This window comes from Momordica charantia, assembly GCF_013281855.1.
Source record: "Momordica charantia cultivar OHB3-1 chromosome 2 unlocalized genomic scaffold, Mcharantia_2.0 BLBB01000002.1, whole genome shotgun sequence".
Lineage (NCBI taxonomy): Eukaryota > Viridiplantae > Streptophyta > Magnoliopsida > Cucurbitales > Cucurbitaceae > Momordica > Momordica charantia.
This window is the reverse complement of record NW_028275160.1, coordinates 3,731,219-3,750,354: the sequence shown is the minus strand read 5'-3', so window position 1 is coordinate 3,750,354 and position 19,136 is coordinate 3,731,219. Positions and strand designations below refer to the sequence as shown.

At 33.3% G+C, this 19,136-nt stretch overlaps 2 protein-coding genes and 1 pseudogene across 5 annotated transcripts; all 3 read left to right on the top strand.

Moving 5' to 3' along the window:
* The first annotated feature begins 53 nt into the window (after positions 1-53).
* On the top strand, positions 54-6,050 carry LOC111011206 (cellulose synthase-like protein H1). 3 transcript variants are annotated; one of them, XM_088121051.1, is made up of 9 exons: positions 54-576; positions 652-976; positions 1,308-1,445; positions 2,674-2,790; positions 3,300-3,422; positions 4,184-4,295; positions 4,398-4,579; positions 4,916-5,266; positions 5,362-6,050. In XM_088121051.1, the coding sequence occupies exons 1-9, from the start codon at positions 218-220 to the stop codon at positions 5,902-5,904; spliced, it is 2,250 nt and encodes a 749-aa protein (XP_087977177.1). In that variant the 5' UTR covers positions 54-217; the 3' UTR covers positions 5,905-6,050. The 3 variants fall into 3 exon arrangements, with proteins under 3 accessions (XP_087977177.1, XP_087977176.1, XP_087977178.1); XM_088121050.1 differs by having other exon boundaries at positions 3,210-3,422; XM_088121052.1 differs by lacking the exons at positions 4,184-4,295; positions 4,398-4,579 and having other exon boundaries at positions 3,210-3,422.
* A 564-nt stretch (positions 6,051-6,614) lies between these two features.
* LOC111011228 (cellulose synthase-like protein H1) lies at positions 6,615-11,351 on the top strand (annotated as a pseudogene). Its single transcript, XR_015789380.1, has 7 exons — positions 6,615-6,901; positions 7,532-7,852; positions 7,938-8,052; positions 8,207-8,323; positions 9,198-9,403; positions 9,873-9,983; positions 10,442-11,351. The product of XR_015789380.1 is annotated as a cellulose synthase-like protein H1 (transcript).
* Positions 11,352-13,941: 2,590 nt separating this feature from the next.
* Positions 13,942-17,207, top strand: LOC111011340 (cellulose synthase-like protein H1). The gene is made up of 9 exons (XM_022285062.2): positions 13,942-14,240; positions 14,354-14,672; positions 14,770-14,895; positions 14,988-15,104; positions 15,196-15,408; positions 15,509-15,620; positions 15,708-15,886; positions 16,052-16,402; positions 16,502-17,207. Exons 1-9 carry the CDS (start codon positions 13,984-13,986, stop codon positions 17,018-17,020), a joined length of 2,193 nt encoding a protein of 730 aa, XP_022140754.1. The 5' UTR covers positions 13,942-13,983; the 3' UTR covers positions 17,021-17,207.
* The last annotated feature ends 1,929 nt before the right edge of the window (positions 17,208-19,136 follow it).

Genomic DNA, 19,136 nt, shown 5'->3' with positions numbered 1-19,136 from the left:
CAGTGACATTGCTCATTGTCGCTGAAAGATGGTAGAGCTCTTCCTCTCCCTCCCGTTCTAGATATGAAACAAAAGATAATGAAAGCAAGATGTTTTTTACTCTTAGTTGTTCAATGGTGGTAAAAATAAATTTGTTCCCTATTTTAAGGAGCAAGTATTTTACTTTTCTTTTTTTCTCGAGGAGGGACCACGAACCAATCAAAAAGACTTTGGGCACATGAAAATCACTCCTTTACCTCGTGGTTTAATCTTGTATACCCACACCACATTTCGCCCACACATCTCACATCTTGATTCTCCCATGGCCAACGCCAACGCCAACGCCGCGCCTCTGCTTGAAAGAGTTGCAATTACAAGACCCATCGATGCAGTGTTGGACGCTGCAATTTGCTTCCTCCTGATTTCCTTGCTCGCCTATCGTCTCCTATTCTTCTATAACCATGGCTTCTCTTTCCTTCACGCCGCCGCCTTCCTCTGCGAAGCCTGGTTCACCCTCACCTCCCTCCTCCACGTCTCCATCAAATTCAACCCCGTCCGTTTCACAACTTATCCCCACCGCCTACGTCTCCTCAAACGGTAAAAACTTTTAATAACTCTCTTATTCCCAAATTCCAATTGATTTTTTTGAGAGATTAAAAGTTGGAAATACAGGGTAGAGGAGCTTCCTCGGGTGGACGTATTTGTTACGACCGCAGATCCGACGTTGGAACCGCCGATAATCACCGTCAACACGGTGCTGTCTGTGTTGGCGTTGGATTATCCGGCCAACAAATTGGCTTGCTATGTCTCCGACGATGCCTGTTCTCCCCTGACCTTCTATTCCCTCACGCAAGCTCTCAAATTCGCTCAAATTTGGGTTCCCTTTTGCCGCAAGTATGGGGTTCAGGTCCGAGCGCCGTTCCGGTACTTCTCCGGTAGTTGTTCAACCGACGACGGTGAGTCGGCAGAGTTCCGGCGAGAGTGGAAGGAGATGAAGGTAAACAAAAATCAAAACTTCATAAATATAATCGAATCGTGATCATAAGCTGAGCTGACTGGATGTTGATTTTTTATTTACTTAACTCTCAAAAGTATACTGAGATAAATATAACAGAGTTTTCTTTTAAAAAGTAGTAAATTATCAAATGTTATTTCTAGTACTCTCCTTTTTCAGACAACCATTTTTATTAATAAATAATTTTTTTTGATACATAAATTTTTAATATTAGTAGGCTTCATATAATTTTTAAATGAAATTATATGATATTGGTACCCTATAGCATGATTCAGGTGGAAGTTTTTTTTTTTTTTCATCATTTAATTTTAAGGTGGAGTACGAGAAGCTACGTAGCATGATTGAGGAGACAGGTCAATTTCAAACATTTGACCCACGTGACCTTGTCAGGGGTGGGGACTATGCAAATTTCTCCGCTACGGACTCCAAGAACCATGCTCCAATTGTCAAGGTATCACTTATTTACTTAGGACAACAATTTTACCTCCCAATTATTTTCATAATAGTAGAATATTATCTATTTTTGGCATAGTTTCACGACTTTGTTTTTGAATTTACTTAAAAGTCTCGTACCAATGTAAATAATTGTTCTCATCTATATATCATGATCATACTCTTTCTTGACCAATGCAGAATTGTGTTTACATACAAATCTCACAATTAGTTTTATGTGCCGTAATTAAAATATTGAGTTCTATTTCATTTCATCCAGGTTAAAAGTGACTAAACTTGAACTTTTCAATTCTTTATTTCATTATTTTATTCATTAATACCTCTTTCAAATCAAATTTAAAAATTGTGTGTGAATCAAATTAGGACCAACTAAATGTTTCAAATCATGTTTAAAATAAAATAAAAAATAAAAAATAAAACTCAAACCTAATCATAAAAATACTTGGACCATGCCAAAAAAATTGAGCCAGTACAAAACATTCAAATTTAGCCGCAGTTTGCCAAAATCCAACAAATTAAAAGCACCTAATGTAATTAGAAGAATTGACACCTGCAACATCTAACCATAAGATGCCTGTAACTAATCACAATTAAAAAAAAAATTGAAACTTAACTAATAGAAGGTAAATTGTAATAATTGCACAATTATTTAAATGTAGAGTTTAAATTAAATTCAAAATTTAAATAAATTAAATACAAAAAATTAAGCTTTAAACTAATTATCTCACCTAAGTTTAAAGGTATAAATGAGAAATTTTCCCTTTATTATAACTACTATTTAGGTACTGTCTCTAGTTTTCTTTGACATTATTCAAGTTCTCGAAATCGAAATGTTGAATCTATATAGTTCAATTGATTAAAATATTTTTTTTATATATATTATAGGTCAAAACATTATTTACTCATAGGTAATTACTTTTTCAATAACCAGAGATCTGTAGTCAAATATATTTTTCAACTTTCTTCCTTATTTTATTTCTCTGTCTCAATTACATCTATATATAGCTTCTTTTTTCTTTCTTTCTTTTTTTTTTTTTTTTTTTAACTTTTGACATTTTTAAATAGAGAAGATACATGACTAAAACCTAACCATTCCTTATTTTGACCTGCATAAAGTAAGTCTTAGCTTATATTGATTTTTTTTCTTCTTATTATAATTTTTTTTTCCTGGTGTTTCTCTTTTCCAATAATATCTCTTAAACAATATTCTTATTCTTATTTCCTAGATACTATGGGAGAACAAAGAAGGCCACGAGGATGGAGTTCCACACTTAGTTTACGTATCAAGAGAGAAGAGACCTAAATATTCACACCATTTCAAGGCTGGTGCCATGAACGTTTTGGTAATTTTTATACTTAAAAGATTTTATAATTTTTCTCTTATCTGTTCCTAAACTTTTAGAATTTCAATATTTTATATATAAAAAAAAGTTGACAAGTAAGTTTTTTTCTTCTCTAAAGAAAATGTCTGACTCCACCCCTCCATCTATAATCCCGTAGATTAAGTTTTTGTAATTTATAAATGAATTATATTCATATATATGATCCAAACATGGTACCTCCCAAAATCTATATAAACCATACTTTTTTTTTAATTAAACTTTGCCATTAAAAGATAGAACTATTTAATGAAAGGATGAAGGATATGGTTCGTAAATTACTGCTGCATTTTTTTAAACTACAAAGAATATAATTTGTTATATATCGTCTCCCGTGTTCTCAGTTGATACTTATTTGATGATTCATGTTCAATAATATGCAGACTAGAGTCTCTGGATTAATGACAAATGCTCCATACATATTGAACCTAGATTGTGATGTGTTTGTGAACGACTCCAATGCAATTCTTCAGGCAATTTGTACACTCATTGACCCGAAAAGTGATCAAGAAGTTGCATTCGTTCAATTTCCCCAACATTTCTATGGTGGATCAAAACATGACTTATATGGAAATCATTTCATCGTCTTCAGGGAGGTAGTTCTCCCTCAACCTCTAATGTTTAAAATATTAAACTTCGTCCTCATTATATTATAAAAGAGAATCCACAAATTTCTACTTAATAACATCACTAAAATTCAACAATGACATTTTACATCACTAAAATTCAACAATGACATTTTTTAAATACTAGTGAGCTAATATATACGATGCATGTGAAATTAATTGTCATGTTATTACCCTTAATAAGGGCATTTGTCATTTAAATATAAATTTCTCTCGATTCTTTTAATTTTATCTATCTTACAAAATACAATCTCTCAATCTTTACAAGTTTCTATCTCGATCCTCACCCCTCTAATTTTCTTTCTATCTTTTTTAAATATCTCTCGACCTTTACAAATTCAAAACAAACCTAAATAAATTAAATGATAATTTGAGTAAGGAATATGGATGAGTGGAGAAAAAACAGTCCAAAAGTAAATGAGAAAATAATGAAAGCATTAAAATTATTTAATGAAGTTTTTTAGAGAGAAAATTATTTAAGAATAAGTACCATTTGTAAAAGTAGATATGAAATATTTGGAAAGCGAGGGAGGGGAGAGAGAATTGGTAGAATTTGAGATGATTAGGTGACATGACAAAATTGTTCTCAAAATAATAGAGAAAATGATTAAAATTGAAGTGCAAAGTTGAGGTAGTTTTTTTTTTTTTTTTTTTTTAATCTTATATATATATATATATATATAACATACAAGATTTCATTTTTACTTGGCACTTTGATTTGGCCATGGCAGTCCACGGTTCCTGGACTGGCAGGAAGTCAAGGACCATGCTACATGGGAACAGGGTGTATTCATAGACGAAAAGTCTTATATGGTCAATTACCAAATCAACCTAATATTAATGGTAATTTCATTTTCTATTTCATGTTTCTCTATTTTGTCATATGCTTATTTATATATATATATATATATTTTTTTTCTTTTTTTTTTGCTATTTGTTTTGAAGGAAAACTTTCAGAAACCAAATTATTTAAAAAATTTGGAAACTCCGAACACTTCATCAAATCAGCTACTTCTGCTTTGATGGGCGCCGCAGACGGCTATCCAAACTCTCTCCAATACCCAGTTGAAGCCTTAAACAAAGTCGCGGGGTGTGGTTACGAGTATGATTCTTGTTGGGGTGTTGAGGTTAGTTTTGGTTTATGATTATATGAGCTTTCTAAAAACACAATACTATGCTTTGGCGTCTAGTTAATAATTCTGCTACCACTAGTTTAACATAAAATTGTTTGGAGTATGCAAAATTAATAATGTAATATGTTAATATCGACCTGTATCAAAAATCAAATGATGTTGTTTAAAAGACTAAGCCCTTATATATACTTGTTGGGGAATAGGACCTCTTGCTCTAATAACGTTTTAAACGTGATTAATCATCAATGAATTTTAAAACTTAAATTGATAGATTAAAGCAAATTTAATCATCTACGGATATTTAACAAGTTTTAAATTTCTTGTCCTTAGGTGGGGTTGTACTACGGTTCCGCGACCGAGGACATTTTTACAGGGATGATGATCCAGAGCAGGGGTTGGAAATCCATTTACCTCAACCCAAACCCACCCGCCTTCCTCGGGTGTGCGCCCACGAACGGCCCGGCCACGTTCACCCAACAAAAGAGATGGATGACAGGCTTTCTTGAAATCTTCTTCAGCAAAAATTGTCCCATTTTTGCTACTCTCTTTGGCAAACTTCACCCCAGGCTATGTATGTTCTACGTTTGGATCTACCTCTGGGGAATCAGTTCTATTCCAGAGCTTTGCTATGCCGCTTTGCCCGCTTATTGTCTCATCACCAACTCTCACTTCTTACCCAAGGCAAGTTACAAAAGAGTTTGTGTTTATTCGAAATGATGTTCTGACTTGTTACGAGACTTTAGTTGCATATTCTTAACTTCAATGGTTTAATGCAGCTACAAGAGCGTGAAATATTCATACCCTTTTTGCTCTTCGTCCTCTACAACTTCCAACAAGTGTTGCTATACTTGAAAAGTGGAAAATCGATTAGAGCTTATTGGAACAACCAGAGAATGGCGAGAATAAACACAATGTGCGCGTATTTATTTAGTGTTGTGGGTATTGTGCTTAAGTTTTTAGGATTATCAGAAACGATGTTTGAAGTAACAAAAAAGGAGTCGTCTTCTTCTAGTGATGATGGTGGTGAGATTGATGAGGATTCAGGTCCGTTCACATTCGACGAGTCGTCCTTGTTTGTGCCGGGCACGACAGTTTTGATGATGCAATTGACGGCATTGTTTATGAGTATTTGGAGACGGCCGGCCAAGCCCGACGGAGTGGGGGAAGTGATGTGTAGTGTGTGGTTGATTTTTTGCTTCTGGCCATTCTTGAAGGGGATGTTTGGGAAGGGAAGATTTGGGATACCGTTTTCCACCATGTGCAAGTCTAGTGCTTTAACAATGTTGTTTGTATACTTGTCTGAAAAGACAATTATGTAGGACAAACACAACTTGTGTCTGTATTTGTTGTCCAATTTGTCTTTCTGCTTTAATTAAAATGTTTGAACTAGCAGCTCCGCTTTCTAGTTATTGTAATGTGATTTTTGATTAATTAGTATCATTGAGAGATATTGATGTTTTTATTAGTTCATCATCTTGGCGGGTTTCAAATTTTAAACATGTGATTGATCAGAAAAATATTTCTTTATTGATTGAATAGTGATCAAGATAAGATTTATATACAACCTTATTAATTAAAACATATTTAGAACAAATTCTAAAATAGAAATTAAAGGCTCAACTTTTAAATAGTCCATAACTCATAACAATACATTCACCAAATGTAAAACCTCTCAAAATAAGAAAATATAAAAGGGACATTTGACATCAATGAACTACCTTAATAGGAGATTTGAAACTTTGATCGTTAGGAGGCTTGACGAGTTGACCTATAAGCCAGAGTTATTGATATTTAGTTGTATTGATGTGTATTGTGAACCAACATTTGTACCCAAAAAACAACATTTTATTTTTAGGAGGTCTAACTGGATTATAATTTTTTTAAGTTGAGAGACGATATAAATCTCTATCATTTGACATTGGAGTTACTTTCCTGTGAATTAATGACACTTATTGTAATAATAGACGATTTAAGATTCAATATAAACCCTTGAAGGAAAATCAAATAATTTCATGAGTTCTCTCAAAGTTTCCCACCCAATGGCCCATTATTCCAATAATTCTAAAACGGTCCCTGTGTATGAGAAAGTTGCAATCAAAAGAAGAGTTCACAGAGCGTTGGACGTCTCAATGTTGTCCCTCCTGGTTTCACTCCTAAGCTATCGCCTGTTCTTCCTCCATAGCCATGGCTTCTTCTGGCTCCAAGCAATGGCCTTCCTCTGTGAGTCCTGGTTTGCTTTCGTCTGGCTCCTCCTCCTCGCCACGCGATGGAACTTCTTCCACTATACAAAACCTACCCCCACCGCCTCCTCAAACGGTAAACATTTTATTTTACTTCTGCAACTTTTCATGCCATCAATTTTGTCAGTTGTCACTGTTTTGATCAAGTTATGGTTAAAATTAACTCGCACTCAACCAAAAGCTCCCCTTATTTGTGGAGTTGGAAAAGTAGGAATCATATTAAAAATGGAGGAAATACTTTCAAAACTAGTATTATTTTTTTTTTCAGTTTAAAACGAATTTTTATAAAATTTGTATAGGATTTTAGCCTACTGAACCAAAATAGATAAAAATCTATGTCCAGAGCTAGAATAAGATTTAAACCAGGCCTTATAACTTTTTTTTTAATATAATTTAGATTAAAAAATATTATTTTCATTGGTGCAGTTTCAAAAGATTTTATTTTTAATCTCATTTTCTATTATAATTTCAACACAATATTATCCTTAATATATATTTTTGAAATTTAATAATTTTTTTATTAAATGATTTTTGTTACCCGTAAAATTTATGTTAAAATTTTTATGAATAAAAATTGAGAGTATAATAATCCAAATTAATCCTTAACAACTAAAATGAACTACATCATTTTTACCTATAATTTGAAATCAAACTAGGTTGATCTCTTCACAGAATCATTTTGTTTCATGATCCTAAATTAATGCAGGGTGGAGAAGCTCCCTCCGGTGGACATATTCGTGACAACGGCGGATCCGGAGCTGGAGCCGCCGATAATCACCATAAACACGGTGCTGTCTTTGCTAGCAGTGGATTATCCGGCCGACAAATTGGCCTGTTATGTCTCCGACGACGGCGGTTCTCCGGTCACCGTTTTTTCCCTCTCCGAAGCTCTGAAGTTCGCGAAGATTTGGGTTCCATTTTGCAAAAAGTACAAGGTTCAAGTGAGAGCTCCGTTTAGATTCTTCTCCAATGGCGATTTAGGCTCCGGCGGGTCGCCGGAGTTCCGGAATGAGTGGAGAACAATGAAGTTAGAAAATTTTAATGGTTAAATATTGTTTAGAAAAATTATGAAAAATCAGAAGTTTATTTTGTGTCTTAATTTGTATGAGAAGGAGGAGTTACGAAAAGCTATGCCACACAATTGAGAAATCGGCCCTACGTGACTTCACCGGGGACCTGCCGGACTTTTCCAATATAAAATCAAATAATCATCCTCCAATTATCGAGGTACCTTTTTATAAATTGTGAGTTCTCATATATGTTAGTAGAAAAAAAAAAAAAGTTACCATGTAATATATTTTGGTAATTAAATAGAGAGAGAATGAATAAATTAATATGAAATATGTACTAATTAATAAAAATATATATATAATGATTGCAGTTGATATGGGAGAACAAGGAGGCGCATTTTGATGGATTGCCTCATCTAATTTATGTATCTAGAGGAAAAAGACCGAAAAATCCACATCATTACAAGGCCGGGACCATGAACGTTTTGGTAATTTAACTTTCACTTTCTTCTTAATCATTATTTATTTTCAACCGTGTGTTATAATTTTGATTCTCTATATTTTCAATAAAAATATTTGTCGCTTTGCTGCTGGGACATGTCATATATGACACGATTATATTGTAACATATAGGGGAAGAAAAAGTATTGTGGCCCACTAATAATACATAATGTGGGGATGCTTCACAGCCAGCATAGGATAAACAATTCCTTTGTTTTAAACGTCGATCGAAATGTCTGAACTCTCAATTTTATGGAAATATCAATGAAAATATCGATAAAATAACACTGGTGTCGATGAAAATTTTTATAAAAGTTAGAAAAATTTAAAAATCGTAAAAAATATTTAAATTAACAAATAAACATTTTTCTATTTCTAAATTAGTTTAAAATAATTAATATTAGGTATATATTAGTGACATTTTGTTGATATTTTTCATATTTTGTCGATTTTCTTGTACTATAATGATGGAAATGTCGATTTATCTTTCATGTCAATATCGAATCTAGGAAAACATGAATATGTCGATGGAAAGGTCGACGTGTCGACGAATATTTAAAAACATGCTTCTACTTAGAATTTAAAATACTATGAAGTGATATATTGTATTATTTCGTCTAGTCTACATTCTTATTGGATGTGGTTGATAATATGACATATGGGAGTAGAATAGAAAATTTCTGATACATATTGGTACTAGAAATTTTCCTTGCAAGATTACATTATTGTCAAATTTTTCTTTTCTAATCTCTAATCTTTTATACCTATCAATCCAATGTTTTTTTTTCTTTATACGTATAATTAATATGCAAGACAATATGTTAATTAGAATCTTATGTATCTTGTGTATTTGACGTGCAGACTAGAGTGTCTGGATTGATGACAAACGTCCCTTATATATTAAATGTAGATTGTGATATGTTTCTGAATAATCCTAATATTCTCCTACATGTGTCTCCTTCAAGACCCGTCCATTGATAAAGAAGATGCATTTGTTCAATTTCCTCAAAGCTTTTACAATGGACTCAAAAGACCCTTATGGAAACCAATTTCATGTCCTGATGGAGGTAATTTTATTCACATTTATGTTATCTGTTTGAAAAAAAAAAGATCAATCGATCATTAAATTCTGCAAAACAGCTGGACCTATTTGATTTTTAATAAAATAAATAAGACATAGAGATAGAAAAACACCGATGATTTATGCTGATACAGCTTAGTTTTGGGACTATATCACAAAAGTAGTTTCTTTTCCACTATATTTTGGAAGATTACAATGAAAAGTTTTCTTTCTCACATATGCTATCTTGTTTCGAAGTGTCCAACTATAATTACTTAAAAATTACACAATTAAAAATACTCTCACTGAATATACGAAACATCATACTTCTTTTATTTGAACATGCGGTCTACAACTACTCTATTCTCTTTTAAATTCCATACACCTCTACTTTACATGTTTTTAAAAACAATGTTTTATTAATTAAATGATGATATTTAATCACCACTCTTATCTTTTCTTTTCTTTTTTGGTAGTTTGTTGTTGGTGGAACAAATGGGCTTCAAGGGCCATGCTACATGGGAACGGATGTATTCATAGACGAAAAGTATTGTATGGTCAATCTCCGGATGGTACAAATATTTTTGGTAATTAACTTCATTTTATATTGCTTTTAGTAAAAAATAAATAAAATTTTTAACTATTTAAGTTCAATAATAATTTAATATATTATACACAAAGGAACATATTTAATAGTCGAACTTAGCTCAACTATATTTCAGGAAATTCATACTCTACTTGATGGTGTTGTATTTACAAATATATATGTATATATTTATTAATAGTTCACCTGCTTGAAACTTGTAAATATATGAAAAATATTTACCTCCACTAGTGAGGATCAAATCTTGTCATTACCATGGTTGAAAAATTAACAACTTGTTTTTTTAGAACAAAGTCTTTATTCTTACATTTTTATCTCTTTAAAATATTCAATGGTGGTGGAGATAAGATTGATCGTCATCGGTTAATAAGTCAAATATATTGTAAAAAGGATTGTGCTTTTGCGATGACAGCTTTTTAAACTACTTTATTTAATTTATAGGAAGAAATAATAATTCCGATGATGAATTACACGAGACATTTGGAAAATCGAAGAATTTGAAGAACTCGGTGATTCATGCTTTAAGAGGAACTGCAGATCATCCAAATTGTGTATTGGACTCCCACTCCTTAGAAGCATTAAAGGAAGTTGCTAGTTGTGATTATGAATACCATTCTTATTGGGGTGCCAAGGCATGTTTCCATATAATAATACTTAATACTTTTTTCTTAATTAATCCGGTTGTCCTAGCATTATATTATCATGTACAAAGTTTAATCGATACTTAATAATTTTTTCTTAATTAATCCAAAGGGCAATCGGTTAATGCTTGGTCGAACAATCAAAGAAGGGGAAGAGTAAACAAAATGTGCGCGTATTTATTTGGAGTTGTGGGGGCATTGTGCTTAAACTTTTAGGGTTATCAGAAACGATGTTTGAGGTAACGAAGAAGGAGTCGTCTTCATCTTCGTCTTCGAGTGATGATGGCGAGCCTGAAGAGGCTTTGGGTCGATTCACATTTGACGAGTCCCCGTTGTTCGTGCCAGCCACAACCATTTTGATGCTACAATTGGTGGCTCTTTCAATTGGTTTGTTGAGGATGGAGGCAAGCCGTGTTGAAGAGTTTGGGGTGGGGGAGATGGTATGTAGTGTGTGGTTGATTTTGTGCTTTTGGCCATTTTTGAAGGGCATGTTTGCAAAAGGAAGATATGGGATTCCATGGCCAATCTTATGGAAGTCTACTGCCTTCACATTATTGTTCATGTTCTTGGTGTTAAAGAACACTACCAAGTAAGATAGGGTTGGAGGTTAGTTTTGGTAATTGGCATGAGGTTGTATTTGACATGTTTATCAGAATTTGATTCTAATGAGTTATTATTATTCAAATAAGAAGGTTTTTTTAGTATAACAAATCAGAAGTACGAGAGTTTGAACCACCAACCTTAAGAAAAATAGTAGGTACCAACTACTCTTTAGCTATACTCATATTTGGCGAGAGTTAGGTTTTGCTGTGTATGAGTTATTTAAAATGAAAATCCATGAATTGTTATTAAGGTATATGATTATGCGACATGCTATTTAACAAGTGAGTCATAGTGAGACATGCTATTTGACATATTTTCAATTGTTATTTTTTACTTTAATAAAGAAAACTTATATGTGGTATTTTATAAGGAAGAGTATCGTTACAATTATCTATTTGAATTTGATATAAGTGTGAGTCATAGTGATAAGTAGTGAATTCAAGTAATTTTTCTTAGTTTAACTTTTTTCTCTCTCTCTTTACATTAGCAACCATGAAATTAGATGAGATGTAAAGTTTGTCTATACACAAAATTTAAAGTTTGACAATTTGTCAGACACGACGGTTTAAAAACTAAATTTGTAATTTTATCATAATTAAACAAGCTTGACATTTATGAGCATACTTAAAATTGTGATCGAATACGTTTTTTAGTTATAGTTTAATTTCCATCGATTTTTACATACTATATATATATATATAAGCTTAAAATAAAACAAGGTGGTTCATAAAATGATTTTAAAATAGTTTAATTTAGCATGATATGAGGTAGAGATTTGAATTCACTATCTTCTAGTTTGAGATACGTGTTTTAATCGGTTGAACTAACCTCAAGTTGGCAATAAATTTAATTAATTTTATAAGAAAGTAAATTAATACGTTGCTTAAATAAATAAATTCACGTCTTAAATGTAGCCCCATATTTACAATTAATATTCTGCACAAGCATATTAGGATAGCTATTTTTTAAAAGAAAAGAAAACCTCAAGATAGTCTAACTTGTTAGTATCATAAAAATCAACTTTGAGGAGTAATTTTATCGCAACTCTCTGAAAATAATTTTACAAACAAAAATAAAACACTATTTTCAAAACAAATATATCAAATAGCCTATAATATAATATTTAGGATTTGTCTGTCTTGGAGACGAAGGTCTAAGATTTCAAATCCACCTTGGTCCCCAAGAAAAGGAATGGAACTATCGAAATTTTTTATTGGTGAATTCAATGAACTTTGACTCTTCTCTGTCATTCATGGGAGGAGTCTCATTCAAACTTGATTACATTAAAAATACTCTTCCCTATATATGGAATGATTCGTTTTTTTTTTTTAGTTCCAAACAAAGTCATTCTTAAATGAATTTGACAATTTGGACAATATTTATAATTGTAATTATTTTAAATATATATGGTAAAACACCTCAAGAAATTGTTTTAAAAAGTATACTAAATAATATGTTAATAGATTGATTGATAATATTAAATGAGAAGAAAATTACCATCGTCACTTTTTGCTCACACTGAACTATACAATTATTTTGATAAAAATGAATCGAATTTTCGATTTTTACAAATTTATGATTTGATTCGATTAAGTAAATTGTTCAAATCGAAATTTCAGTTTAATTTCGATTGGAAGAGATGATAACTAAGGTAAAGAAATATAATTATATATATTAAATTTTACTTTTACTTTTATATGTTTTATTAATTATATTGTAAGATTTTTGAAAAGTATGGCAAAGTAACATGTCCCTCGAATCCCCCAAGCATGACAGGCGGCAAGCCATTAATTTAGTGGCTGCTGGCTGGCGGCCAGCTTTTTTATTTATTTATTTTAATTTTGTATTTCCTCTTTCTTTTTTTTCTTTTCCATCCTTCTTTTTCTCTCTTTTTCTCTTCCTCCTCACTCCCTCTCCCCTCGCCTTCATCGCTGCAACCACTACGAAAGTCGAAATACGTCACTGTAGCCATCAACTCTGTCGTAAAGTGCCGCCAACTCTGACTTCTGACTTTTGCCACGAGAATTGAGAATGGTATCTCAAATATCTCCATAATGATATGATATTATCCGTTTTCGATAGAGCTCGTTTTGTTTTTTATTTCACTCAAAATATTTTAATAGAGATAATTGTCATTTTTCATATACCATAAATCACATCTTTTCCTAGCCAAAGACTTTGTTTACCTTCTTTACCAACCTAACAATTCAGACCTGGTGGAGAGTAAGGAAAAGAAAAATACTTGTAAAATGTGGTGCGGTTCATGCGATTCGATGTGATTTGAAAATTTATAAATATTTGTTTTCGGTTTTGGTTTGATCCTAAATTCGAATCGAACTAAACCGTGAACACCATTAACTCACACGGTTAAATAGTTAATTTTTTATAGATATCAAAATACTAATTAAAAATCAATTATATTATTCATAATCTTTTGAAAATAAAAGGACCAATTAATGATAGTTTAATATTTTCAATGAGCATAGCACAACATATGTCTTTGAAGGTAATTCGTTCAAATTAGAAAAAATGGTAGTTTAATATTTGCAAATTAGATATACAATAAAGTAGTTAAAAATAATAAATAAATAAATGGTAGTTCAATATTTGCAAATTAGATATACAATAAAGTAGTTAAAAAGGAAAGAAATTGTTTGTCCTTCACCTATTTTTAGTACACTATAAATAAGTCGAAATATTGTCAGCAGAAGCAGCTCGCTTCACCGTTTTCCCTTCCCAATGGCCGACGCTCATCCTCTGTACGAAAAAGTTGCAGTTAACCGAACTTCGCAGAGAGTGTTGGATGTTATCATTTTCTTCCTCCTGATTTTGCTGCTCGCCTATCGCCTCCTCTTCCTCCGCAGCCATGGCTTCTCTTGGCTCCAACTGATTGCTTTCCTCTGCGAGTTCTGGTTCACCTTCACCTTCGCTCTCGCCGTCAATGTCACTTGGAATCCTGTCGATTACAAAACCTATCCAGAACGCCTCCTCAAACGGTAACCTATATTGCGATTTCCAGGTGTTTGAGCTATTGATTTGGGAATTTTGTATCGGAACATTTCTTAGAAGTTCATTTTTGTTTATTTGTGCGTAATGATTGGAAATACAGAGTCGAGGAGCTTCCTCCTGTGGATTTATTCGTTACAACGGCTGATCCATTGCTGGAGCCGCCGATAATCACCGTTAACACGGTGCTGTCTTTGCTAGCAGTCGATTATCCGGCGAATAAACTGGCTTGTTATGTCTCTGACGACGGCTGTTCTCCACTCACCTTCTATTCCCTCTCCGAAGCCCTGAAGTTTGCTAAGATTTGGGTGCCATTTTGCAAGAAATACAAGGTTGAAGTTAGGGCTCCGTTTAGATACTTCTCTAATGCTATAATTTCTGATGGAACAGCGGAATTCCAGGACGAGTGGAGGAGGACGAAGGTAACAAGAATTTGGAAAGATACTCTTAAAAAGAAAAAAAATGGGAATTATGAGAAAGTTTTTGACATTGTTTTGTCTTTGCTGATTTTATGATAAGGATGAGTACGAGCAGCTACGACAGAACATTGAGGAAGCTGCCAAAAATTTTTCGTTTCTAGAGCTTACAGGCGAGTTGGCAGATTTCTCCAACACACAATCAAATAATCACCCTCCCATAATCAAGGTATTGCTTCTTAGTAATAAACTGTCCAATCCAACAATTATTGATCCCAAGGTCTTTCCACTGTGCTAATCTAACATATCCCATATTTGCAGGTAATATGGGAGAACAAGGAAGGCCTTTGGGATGGATTGCCTCATTTGATTTATGTCTCGAGGGAGAAGAGACCCCAACATCCACACCAGTACAAAGGTGGCGCCATGAATGTTTTGGTAAATTTCACATTCTTCTTTATTTTAAATCCTCCACATATGCTGTGATCTTAAGGAGTCTTCTTGCGTATGTTTGATGTTTGTTGTGCAGGCAAGAGTCTCTGGATTGATGACCAATGCCCCTTATATGTTGAATGTAGATTGTGACATGTTTGTCAATAACCCTCACGTTCTTTTACAAGGGATGTGTCTCTTTCTAGACCCAATTGTTGATAAAGAATATGCATTTGTTCAATTCCCTCAATGCTTCTACAATGGGCTCAAAGATGATCCCTATGGAAACCAATGGACTGTCATGATGGAGGTGATTTCTTTACATATGTTTATGAATCTTTTGTATTTTGTATTATAAGGAAAAAATGTTTGGTTAACTGATGTTTACTATTTGTTTTTCGTTTTGGCAGTTCACTTTTCGTGGAATGGCAGGGATTCAAGGGCCTGGTTATATGGGAACAGGATGTATTCATAGACGGAAAGTCTTATATGGTCAATTCCCAGATGGTGCAAATATTGGCGGTAATTTGTATAATGCATGATGCTTCTACTCAAAATACTTAATTCATTTTTTGTTAATTACATAATTGATTTCCATTCATTTTTCAGGAAAACATTATGACAATGAATTGCATAAAATATTTGGAAATTCTAAAGATTTCGTAAACTCAGCTGCTCTTGCTTTGAGAAGCGTTACTGATCATCCAAATTCCCTATCCAGTTCTATTAGAACATCAATGGAAGTTGCTGCTTCTGATTATGAATACAGTTCTTGTTGGGGTTCCAAGGTTCGCTACATCCATTCAAATCATACTTTTTTTTTGTTTACTGGTTGTTAGCTAGCTTTTGTTTATGTGATCTTGACTGAATAGATTCTACTCAATTTAGTTGGAATCTTTACAGGTGTGTCATATTTACCTTGTTTACTTCAATAATTGTTGATTGGTTCTTAGGTGGGGTGGCAATATGGATCCTTATTGGAGGACGCGTTGACTGGGATGGAGATTCAGAAAAAAGGATGGAAATCTGCATACCTTACACCAAATCCACCAGCCTTCCTAGGATGTGCGCCCTCAGGCGGCCCAATTCCATTAAACCATCAGAAGAGAGCAATGACAGGACTACTTGAAATTTTCTTCAGCAAAAAGTGCCCCATTTTCACTGCTCTCTTTGATAAGCTCCGATTCAGGCAATGTATGGTTTATGTGTGGATGTCCATTTGGGGCATTCGTTCCATTCCAGAGATTTCTTATGCTACTCTGCCAGCATTTTGTCTTATTGCCAACTCCCATTTCTTGCCCAAGGCAAGTATAGAATACAATCTCTGTATCTCAGAACTTAGAGAGATACCCAAGTTTCATATAAACACTTGTCAATTATCAACGGTGGATTTCTCAATGCAGGTACAAGAACCAGTAGTCTGCATACCTCTTCTGCTATTCGTCTTATACAACCTACAACAACTTTTACAGTACTTCGAAACAGGCCAATCAGCAAGAGCCTGGTGGAATAACGAGAGAATGGCGAGGATAAACACAATGTGTGCTTCCTTGCTTGGGGCAGTGGCTGTGGTTCTGAAGCTTTTAGGACTGTCGGAGACTGTGTTCGAAGTAACGAAAAAGGAGTCGGCGGAGACTAGTGATGGAGATTTGGGACAGTTCACATTTGATGAGTCCCCACTATTTGTGCCAGGCACAACTATTTTGATGATTCAACTGGCAGCACTTTCAATGGGTTTGTTCGGCAGGCAGCCAATTGTGCAGGAGTTTGGGGTGGGGGAGGTGATGTGCAGCTTGTGGTTGATCTTGTGCTTATGGCCATTTTTGAAGGGGTTGTTTGCAAAAGGAAGATATGGGATTCCATGGCCTATCTTATTCAAATCCAGTGCTTTGGCATTCTTGTTTGTGTACTTGTGTCTATAATGTCTAAAATTACATGTGTTCAAGCTAGAAATGTTATAGGTAAATTGGACATATTCACATCATACATGTATGTATACATGTACACAAGGTATTTTGTATAATTTAGTTGGGTTTAGTTTTGTCCTCTTCAACCCTTCTAAAGTATTTGGTCCTATTTCTAATCAATAAATCTCATTTTGGCATCTAAGCTTTTGAATTTGTTCTATCTTGAATGGTCTATTTTGTTCTCTAAATTTATAAAAAAAAAATGAATTTTTTGTTTGTTTTTGAATTTTAAAATGTTTATTTTAATTTTATGAACTTTTCAAAAACAACCTTTTTTACTCACTATATTATTTTGTCACATTATATTCATTCAGTCAAAGCTTATAGTCTCCCAACTTATTACATGCTCATAGATGACTACACATACTTGAGAAGCTATGTCATATATTTGTTAAAGGTAAAATTAAGGCAAAGACCAAAATACTTAATTTTTTTTATTTTATTTCAGTGACTAAAATTTTTATTTTAAAAACTCAAATGCAAATTGGAGCAAATGTATGGTATATTTTGAAAATATGGTGGTGCATACAATAGGAGCAGTAAACAATTGAATCTAATTCTTTCCATTATTTTTATTTTCGTATCCATAATAGTGGATATTAATATTTATGGAGTTCCATCTCAAAACCAATTGACGATGAGAGGAGTAGCCTATATCTATTATAAACCTATGTAAGGTTCCTTCTTTTATCAATGTGGGATCTTTAACAGTGCAAAAAAAAAGAAAGGCCCAACTCTAAGTTGTTCAAGATTAGTTAGATCTCTATTTCTCCAAGGGAAGGGATATAACTCAGCGGTAGAGTGTCGCCTTGAGTGGTGGAAGTCATCGGTTCATATCACATCCCGAATATGATGAAATAGGATGAATTGAAACGGTATTTATGCGTTTGGTAAAGAATCAAAATTTTATTTTGGAATCAAAACACCAAATTATCTTCAATTAATAAATAGCATGATATACGATGTCATCAAATAGAAAGTATTCTTCTTCTTCTTCTTCTTTTTTTTTTTTTACTAATAGTTGATTCTTTGAAAAGCATGAGACCTTCTTTTTAATATAACTAATATTTTCAACACCAAATTTATTTCAAACATAATGTTTATGAAATTGTTCTATCACGAGGTTATCTCTAAAAAGGACGTTGTCCACTTAAGATATTAGTTGTCTCTTCAAAACATCACCTACACATTAATTGACGCCACCTATTTCTTTTTTAAGAATAAGTCTGGCCACATAAAATTTCCTAGATATCTATGCATCTTCCAATGTTTTTCTTTTAAGCAAACTTGAGAAAATCCAACAAAATCTTAAGGAAAACAAATTTAAAAAAAAATTGATTTAATTAATTAAACCTTTAAAATTTAAACTAAATATAACTTTAAAAAAATGAGATGAAATGGTCCCATGTTTGTTTCCATAAATATTAATGAAACAGAGACAATAAATGGTTTCCTAATGGCGGTTGGGACTGAAGTCCCGAAATCGCAAGCGAAAAATACAATGGATCTTCATTTAAATTGTGCTATTAAAATTGTTCCTTGTGAGGTGTGAGGGAAATGAGTCCATTGAGTGGGTGATTGGCGAGTCGAAGACTGATAGACTCAATTAAGACGCCATAGAACAAGCAGAGGCTTGAAAACGTCGAGAGAGGCGAAAGCGACAAATCGCTTCTACCGAGTTCCCCAATAGCTGCTTAGCGTCCTTCTTTAGTTTAGGAGAGTTTTGAGTTGAGCAGCCCCTTCTCCGAAAGCTCCGCGGAACCACTCGGAATGATCTCGAGATGGAAGCGGGAGCGGAGAGCCCAGCTTGAAGGTCTTTGGTGCAGTCCAACCTAACTATTTAATAAAATGAAAGCACTGTGATTATGACATCAGGGCTGTAATTGAAGCAAACACTTGGCTTTAGAGCCCTATCACGTAATCAAGAATCTAAGGTTCTATTTAAGTTAGAATTTGAATTTAAATCTAAATATATTTAATTTTCATCTAATTTTTCAAAGTTACATTTAGTTTAAATTTTAAATGTTCAATGAGTTAAATCAATCTAAAAAAATTTAAGATTTGAAAAAAA

Coding starts and splice junctions, on each gene's coding strand:
- LOC111011206 (XM_088121050.1), top strand. CDS start 218: ATGAAAATCACTCCTTTACCTCGTGGTTTAATCTTGTATACCCACACC. Junction 577..651: donor CGCCTACGTCTCCTCAAACG/GTAAAAACTTTT, acceptor TTGGAAATACAG/GGTAGAGGAGCTTCCTCGGG. Junction 4,296..4,397: donor AAATCAACCTAATATTAATG/GTAATTTCATTT, acceptor TTTGTTTTGAAG/GAAAACTTTCAGAAACCAAA.
- LOC111011340 (XM_022285062.2), top strand. CDS start 13,984: ATGGCCGACGCTCATCCTCTGTACGAAAAAGTTGCAGTTAACCGAACT. Junction 14,241..14,353: donor CCAGAACGCCTCCTCAAACG/GTAACCTATATT, acceptor TTGGAAATACAG/AGTCGAGGAGCTTCCTCCTG. Junction 14,896..14,987: donor ATCACCCTCCCATAATCAAG/GTATTGCTTCTT, acceptor CCATATTTGCAG/GTAATATGGGAGAACAAGGA.